Source organism: Pogoniulus pusillus, chromosome 26, assembly GCF_015220805.1.
Source record: "Pogoniulus pusillus isolate bPogPus1 chromosome 26, bPogPus1.pri, whole genome shotgun sequence".
Classification (NCBI taxonomy): domain Eukaryota; kingdom Metazoa; phylum Chordata; class Aves; order Piciformes; family Lybiidae; genus Pogoniulus; species Pogoniulus pusillus.
This window is the reverse complement of record NC_087289.1, coordinates 14,188,369-14,196,399: the sequence shown is the minus strand read 5'-3', so window position 1 is coordinate 14,196,399 and position 8,031 is coordinate 14,188,369. Positions and strand designations below refer to the sequence as shown.

General features: G+C 43.5%; 1 protein-coding gene across 2 annotated transcripts; it reads left to right on the top strand.

The window, feature by feature from the left end:
* Positions 1–759: 759 nt before the first annotated feature.
* On the top strand, positions 760–7,176 carry RNF7 (ring finger protein 7). 2 transcript variants are annotated; one of them, XM_064165148.1, is made up of 3 exons: positions 760–972; positions 4,346–4,393; positions 5,858–7,176. In XM_064165148.1, the coding sequence occupies exons 1-3, from the start codon at positions 802–804 to the stop codon at positions 5,912–5,914; spliced, it is 276 nt and encodes a 91-aa protein (XP_064021218.1). In that variant the 5' UTR covers positions 760–801; the 3' UTR covers positions 5,915–7,176. The 2 variants fall into 2 exon arrangements, with proteins under 2 accessions (XP_064021218.1, XP_064021216.1); XM_064165146.1 differs by having other exon boundaries at positions 763–979.
* The last annotated feature ends 855 nt before the right edge of the window (positions 7,177–8,031 follow it).

Genomic DNA, 8,031 nt, shown 5'->3' with positions numbered 1-8,031 from the left:
CATCCCACTGGCCTCTGCCCACCCATCCAGCGTGGCAAGGTCCCTCTGCAGGGCTCTCCTACCCTCCGACAGATCCACAGCTGCTCCCAGCTGGGTGTCATCTGCAAGCTTACTGAGGACTCAATCCTCTCATCCAGATCATCAGTGGAGATATTGAACAGGACTGGGCCCAGAACTTACCCTTGGGGGACACCACTAGTGCCAGCTGCCAACTGAATGTGGCACCATTCACCACCACTCTCTGAGCCTGGCCCTCCAGCCAGTTCCTGACCCATATCACAGTGAATCTGTCCAAGCCAGGAGCTGCCAGCTGTGCCAGGAGCTTGTTGCAGCAGATGGTGTCAAAGGCTTTGCTGCAGCCCAGGTAGACTACATCCACAGCCTGCCCCACATTCACCAGGCGGATAACCTGATCATAAAAGGAATCCTACTGCTTTGCTGAACCCTTGAGGCACGAAACCGAGTGCAGGTTCCGAACAGCTCGGCCCCGTGCGGACTGAAACTCCCCACAGCTGTCCCTTGGAAGCGTGGGTCTCGCCCCACGGCTAACTGATGAAAGCGCTACTTCGCGAGGGGGCTCCTCGCCAGCTTCCCGTTCTTGCCGCCACCTGGCTGCCGTGCCGGTGTAGCCCCCGCGAAGCCCCTCGGCGTCGGTGAAGCCCCCGCGAAGCCCCTCGGCGCCGGCAGCGCATCCCTCGGCAGGGCAGCGGCGCCGGGCACTGATGGTGATGCTGCCGCCGCGAGGTGGCGCTGCCGCCCCGCGCTGCCGCCAACCCCGCGCCGCGTCCCCGCCCCTCCGCCATGGCCGATGTGGAGGACGGGGACGAGCCGGGCGCCCCCCACTCGCACCCAGCCTTGGCGGGCCCTAAGGCGGGCACCCCCGACAGGATGTTTTCGCTGAAGAAGTGGAACGCGGTTGCCATGTGGAGCTGGGATGTGGAGTGCGACACCTGCGCCATTTGCCGAGTGCAGGTCATGGGTAAGAGCCGGCAGCAGGCCCCGGCCGCCATGGCCGCCGCCGCCCCCGCTGCGGGGCAGGTGGCGCCGGCGCTTCAGCGGCGCCCAGCCCGCGGGCCAGAGCGGGTGCCCGGCCGCCGCTCCCTCCTCCCCTCGCACGGCGGGCGGAGGAGACGCCGTTTCCGGCAGGAAGGGGGGCTGTCCGCTCTGCGCCTTGCCTTGCGGCTCTCGGTGCGGCTCTGCCGCTCTTCCCGAGGGAGCCGGACTGCAGCGTGTCGGAGCGCCGCAGGCCTGTGCGGCCTCCTGAGGCTGCGCGCTGCCGCCTGGCCGCTTCTGCCCCTGCCCCACCGGGCGTGTGCTGCCCGGGCTGGCCTTGGGCAGCCCTCCCTGCGCTGCTCGGGCCCGAGCGCCTGCTGGGCTTCTGCCCGGTGCTTGTGGGCATGGCGAGCACCAGGAGGACTGAGCGTGTGTCGGAGCCCGGAGGCGGGCTGCTGGCCTGCTATCCCAGCCCTTTGCAAAGACCTGTTCCTGCTTCTTGTCTACTGACAGACTCTGTAAGCAGTGTTAAAGCCAAGCTGACCGAAGTGCGAGTGTCTGTTGGCAGGCTGTAAGCAGTGTTAAAGCCGAGCTGACCAAAGTGCGAGTGTCTGTTGGCAGGCTGTAAGCAGTGTTAAAGCCGAGCTGACCGAAGTGCGAGTTGCGTGGTGCTGCTGTTTCAGCAGCTAAAGGGTGTGTGAGGAAGCAGTTGTGGATACAAAATCGTCTTCCAAATCTGTTAATCCAGAGTGTAACACTTCTGCCCAAGGCTTCTAGTTGCTCGTACGGTTTGACGCGTGTGAATGTACTGAAAAACGTCTTGGGAAGTAAGGGGTTAATTTCTCTGCTTTTGAGTTCGAGAATCCCTTTGAAAGCAGCGTTATTATTGACTGGCTTTGCTCTTTTCTGACCTTTACAAATACGATTTTTAGCTTGGATTTTTGAACAATCTTTACATTATTACTCTACCATATATTCAGGTTTTTCTATCATGCCGAGTCATCCCAGGCGTATCTGCCTCAACAGATGTGCTTGGAGAAGTCTGGCAGAAAAAATGACCCAAGTTTCCCTCCAAAACACCTTCCTTTTATAGGTCCAGGAACCATGATACTGTAAATCCAGTCAGGTTTTGGCTTAATGGAGGTGTAGTGCTGTCATTTCTCACACATACTTTTAATGAGCATCTTCTGTGGAATGGGAAAAGCAGAACTAGAAGGAAAAAGGTACAGCCCAGACTGCAGTGGTTGGAGATTTACCTTTTGCCAAAGCATGTTTTGAAGATTATATTCTTTTATATGATGAGCAGAGACCACCCTGGAAGTAATGAAAGTAGCTTCATCTGCTGTGTAAGCCATGATTTAAAAGTTGTGGATCCCTGTTCTTGCTAGCTTGATTGACTATAGAAAAGCCTTAAATGAAAAGAATATTACTCAAGAGTTTTGATAATTATTTTTTTCTTATCTAGACCAAGTAGTTCAGAAACTAGCTGAAAAATCTGGTCATCTTTTTTGGAGGACAAACCACATTGTTAGAAAATGAAACTTGATCACTACTGACTTCAGTTTTGCTGTTTCGTGTTGACCCTGACGGACCTGGTCTGGCTCCTGTAGAGCCACTGTGTCTGCAGCAGCCTTAGGTTGGAGGCAGTGCCAGACTTAAGCTAGCACTTCTTGAAAGTCAGTTTGATTTTTGCAAGATTTTCAAACGGAGTGTTAGCTGGCTAAATTTTCTGCTGGTTTCACTCTTTGTCGCAAATGTGGCCTTCAAGAATCATAGCACTGCAAGAGAAGGAAGCAAAGATGCAGATGTTAGCTGGGAAGTGTAGTATTGACTCAGATTTGCTTAGGTTTTCAGATTGACACCGTTAGGATTATGGTGCAGGAGTGGGGAAGCTTGCCTTGGTATGGCTGCAGGGATTTCTGTCCTCAGGTCACAGTATCACAGTATCATCAGGGCTGGAAGAGACCTCACAGATCATCAAGTCCAACCCTTTACCACAGAACTCAAGGCTAGACCATGGCACCAAGTCTCTGTGCTGCTTCTGTGCCTGAAACTGCAATTCTAGGGCTAGCACAGAAAAGCTGCTTCGATAGTGACTGTTAGTCTGCCGTAGCTTACTGCACTGTGTAATGAGGTGATCCCATACGAGTTTGCTTCAATGTATCAGGAAGCAGTTTGGCTTTTAAATACTTTGCTGCAGTAACAGGCAGCAGGAAACTTTATGTACTGTCTTGCTGTTATCTCAGTGAAGAGAGGGCAACTCTTACAGAGTTTCTACCCTCTTTATTCTTTATCACCTGAAAAATGCAGAATGTTGTGGCAGATGAATGTAAAACAGAATTACTGGCAATATCTGGCAGAGAAACTAGAAATACTCATGTCTATATTCCTGTAGTACGTTGTGCTGTTGGCTTCTGGGAAATATGGTCCAACTAGTGACATGTAGGGCAGGAGCAAAGAGCAGGACACTTGTTCATTACCTTTTCTTTAGAGCAGATGAAGATCTGTTTGCTCCTGTAATAATTGAACACTTCCTATTGTGAGTGGTATGTGCACATGCATGGGTGGCAGCCCATGCTGGGGCAAAGGAGAAGCAAAGGCATTTTTCCATTGTATGTGTGTGGCACGGTACTAAGCCTGGAATTTGTTATTTCTGTATCTTGCTGAGTTCTTAACCTCCCATCCAGTCCTATAGTCACAGACTGGAGTGCATAAATATGATAAGTATTTTTAAGCAGATACTGTTCCATGTTTTTCTACTGCTTTCTGTCATCAGATTGGCCAGTGTGTTGGCATGTGTGTGCATGTGACTCTTGTGAAAAATGACATGCAGATACTCAATAAGGTAAACTGCTGTATAAAAGTTAAAAGGAGGCGTAGGGGTTGTGGTAAGAGATGTACAGCCAAAAAAAGAAGGTCAGAATTTTGAATGATTTCCCTAAAAGGAGATGCTGACATCTGAAAAACAAAGACCTGTAATTAGGGTTTGGCTTTGTGCTTACTTTGGTCTCAATATGCCTGAGTGCCTTGGCACAAACCTACTGGTTGTTATAGCTACAAAATGGAGAAGGCTTTTGTTCAGCAGAAGTTATGAAAATAAGAAAGCAGGAAAATAAACAAAACTTGTTGGACAGTTTACAGTCCTTATGATCTCTTTCAAATATGTATTTCATTGTTGTATGCATTGGTTTAGATGTTAGGATGGTTATTTGATAATAAAGGGCTGAACTAGACATAGAAATTAGAGATTTTTACCTTGGTATATTGGTTCTGGAGTTTATGTTTTCCTCTGACAAACCTATTCTTAAGATGGAATCCTGAGAATCAAATTCTTGTTCTTGTTTACTTTTAGATGCCTGTCTTAGATGTCAAGCTGAAAACAAACAAGAAGATTGTGTTGGTATGTAGTGATTTCATTCGCTTGTTTTTCAGTTGAAGCTTCTCTCAGTGGGATGCATTTTAAAGTTTGAAGGCAACGCTGCTTTTATTAATGCTCTAAAGTAAATTGGTGTTTTGTTCTACATTGTGTCATCTTTTTACATTGGTGAGACTTTGTGCTTTGATAAAATTAGTTTTCACTTCAGACGTGCTATAGAGCATAACAGCTTCAAATTTGCAGTCAGCACATATACAATGGAGAGGTTTAAATTTCTCTCACCCTGAGCACAGTTGAGGAGAGGATAATGCACACTTTTGAAGTGGATAGGAAAAGGCTGTCTTTTTTTTGTCTTCTGAGATGCATGCCAGAAGACACAATGGTAGTACCAATAAAACTCCTGTGTTCTGAAGTAAATATGTGTCTGGATTAGAAAGCAATATTTTCCCCAGTCTTACTTCAGACACAGTGGAAGCAGTTGCTTGTTTGTTCCCTTTTCATTTGAAAAAGAGGAGTCACTTGAGTTTGCTGTAATACTGTTTAAATATGCCTTCAGTTCCATACAGTTATATGCAAAAGCAAATCTTAACTTAGTTCTGATAGATTCAAATTGGAAATAGTGAAAATTGTCACCAAAAATTGCTTTATACTGTTAAGTCAACTTTTAAACCAGAAGTGAACCTTTCCATGCCCTTGTTCTTTCTGTTTTAAAGTATCTTGTCTCAAACTTAATCCACTGTTCGTATTAACAATTGCAGTTTACATTGTTTTAATGAGAACAGGAATTTCCTGGTGCATATATCTTAATTCTCTTGCAAGGTGTCCTAAGAGAGAAAGAAGAAAATGAAAGAGCACGATTTAAAACATTTGCTTTCATCACTACCCAGGTATAGCAGTAAGGAAAGTGTGAACTAATAAGGGAAAAAAGCAAAGTAAGTTAAGGAGTAAATGGACAATAGATAACCCTTTTTCTTATGTTGGAAAAGTTGTAGCTTGTGAATAACTTACATTTCAAGATCCTGTTTTGAGACTGTGTGCTACCTCAGATGTGTCTCTGATATACATTTAAGTTTAAACACTGCATTTCAGAGGAGAATTTGGTGATTATACTCTTATGTACCTGGGCTATGTTTCTGATACTGGGGGTGATAAAGGGAGTAACCTACACTGTTGCACTTTTCCTGGACAAAACCAATAAATGTGTTCATAGGTTCACAGAACTGTGTAACTTTATACAAGAAGGTGAGAGTATATGCTTTTCTTTTGTTTTGGTAGTTAGAAATAAGTAAAAGGATTGATGACAGAGAACAGACTGTCCTCAGAATTACTGTAACTGGCCAGTCTCAGTGGGTACATCAGTGATGACCCATTTTGACTCTAAAGCTTGCAGTGATTATAAACATCTGAGAATGATAGTTTGGACCCTGCTATGGGTATTGATTGAATAGCAGAGTGACTGGAAAATGTTCTTTCTTTCTTCTCTTTCAGTGGTTTGGGGAGAATGCAATCATTCCTTCCACAATTGCTGCATGTCCTTATGGGTGAAACAGAATAATCGCTGTCCCCTCTGCCAGCAGGACTGGGTAGTCCAAAGAATAGGCAAATAAAAACACTGGAAGTTGTTGGTTTTTTTTCTGTTGAACTTGTTGAAACAGTGTATGTCTTGCACCATATGCTCATACAAAAGAATGGAACGTGTTGGTTGTGGCATGATTTATTTAGGGTTTTTGCCACGGGATCAGTGTGGTTTTCTTGTATGCTCTTTATTATACGAGGAGGCAGCAGTCAGTCTTACTGCAGATATATCCATGTCTGAAAAAAGAGAGGCACTACATTGTGAAGTCTATCTGTTACAATTTGAATTTTCACTGCATCAGAGCACAGAAATGTGATGGTGCAGATCATCCCCTCATTACAGTTTATTTAATGCTTTTGCTTAGGTCAGTGAATTCATTGGAAAGGGCAACTTTACCTGTAAGTCTGATATGCTGCATGGTTTATTGTGAGGATAAAGAAATTGTTTTCTGAGTAAAATTTTACACAAAACCTCAGTTGGATGTGTTTTTTAGAAAGTATTCTGGTTATGAATCTGAAATGGTGTGTGAAACATATGCCATGTGCTTTTTCCACCACACTGTACTAAACATTTCTAATTCAGGGTTTCTTCTTGACCGCAGAAGGATTTGTTTTGTTGTATCTCTAAGTCTGTTGCTCTGTTATATTCCATACATGGTTTCTACAATCATAGTATTAAAAGTTAAGGACATTAATATTTTTTTAATTTATATTTCTGGTAAAAATTGTGGATGCATTCTTAATCCAGGGACTTTTGGTACAAAGACACGTTTGATATTGTTTAACCGGGGGCATAACCAATCTCTCTGCTTAGTTGACTAATGCAGAAAGCTAACAAAACAGATAATTGAAATATCCCAAGGAAAGCAGGTACTAACTGTGTCTAGAGAATAATTTTAAATTGTGGTTTCATGAAGATTCAGTAAATAGAGATCATCCTTTTGTTGGTTAAAATAAATTACAGCTAGTGGAAGTGGCAGAAAGCATTGTTTCATTTTGGTGGAAATCCTCCTATGAATCCTGATTGTGTTTCTTCTTACAGATATTCCAGTACTTGCCTCTGACTATCACTTCCCTAAATATACAAAGTAATTACTATTAAACTAAAAGTACACTGGTGGGGGGGGAGGGGAAGGTTTTTATATTTATGTAATAGGTTGAATTACTGCTGAAGTCTGTAACAAAATCAGGCTTAATAAAATGGTTAATAAAGCTGGGTGAAATTAAAGCAATATTATGTGCATATTATTGTTTCCCTTGAAATTATAACCTTAAGTGCACTTCTCAGCAGATGTGTTTCTATCTAGTTCTTTTTAAGTGTATTTAAAGAGGTTTATCTTCACTGTATAAAATAGTTCCAGTGGCAGTCTTTGTGTCATCAGCATACATGCAGAGCTTACTATGTATTTGTTTAATACTTGTAATCTTGGTTTTTAAATACTTTTTAAGAGTACAGCTGCTGTCTTTTCACACACTGAGATAAAAAAAGTCTTCTGTGTCACTGTTACAGTGTATCACATTGTCTGTTATCCCAGATAATGTGTCTTAAAATTGAGAACAACTATCACATGGCTTAACAGTAGTAATTGAAGTGCTTATAGCATTTGTGGTTTTGTCAATAATTTCTGTTTGTGTAAAAAGATCATTGCTAAAGTCTTTGCAAAAGAAAATCTGGTTGGATGTGGAAATAATTTTTAGCTGTCAAAGTTAAACTATATCTTACCTACTGCCAGTTTTCTCTGCCAGAAATTAGTGCCAGGCTCCATCCTCTGACCTTTCTTAGTTCAATCTAGTCCCATCAGAGGACTTCTTTCTACATTTTGTTTTGGTTTTTAGGTGAATGTGGAAGGTATCAAAGTAATTTCCACTCTGTTTTCAGTTCACAGCAGATACAAAACAAGATTGACTAAGAATTACAATTGTAGAATAGTTTTCCAAGATGCCCACTCAAACACAGATGGAGTGTTAGGAAAGTTAATGTTGGAATTGATGCAGCTGATACTTGTGTAAGTATTTTGTTAACCAGTAATTAGAGGTTTCCCCTAGAACATGGAATAATGATTTTTAAGTCCTGCATTTTTTTCTCT

Excerpts from the sequence above, each read along its gene's own strand:
- RNF7 (XM_064165146.1), top strand. The coding sequence starts at position 802 with ATGGCCGATGTGGAGGACGGGGACGAGCCGGGCGCCCCCCACTCGCAC. Across the intron at positions 980-4,345 it reads TTGCCGAGTGCAGGTCATGG|ATGCCTGTCTTAGATGTCAA; the intron begins GTAAGAGCCGGC and ends GTTTACTTTTAG. Across the intron at positions 4,394-5,857 it reads CAAACAAGAAGATTGTGTTG|TGGTTTGGGGAGAATGCAAT; the intron begins GTATGTAGTGAT and ends CTTCTCTTTCAG.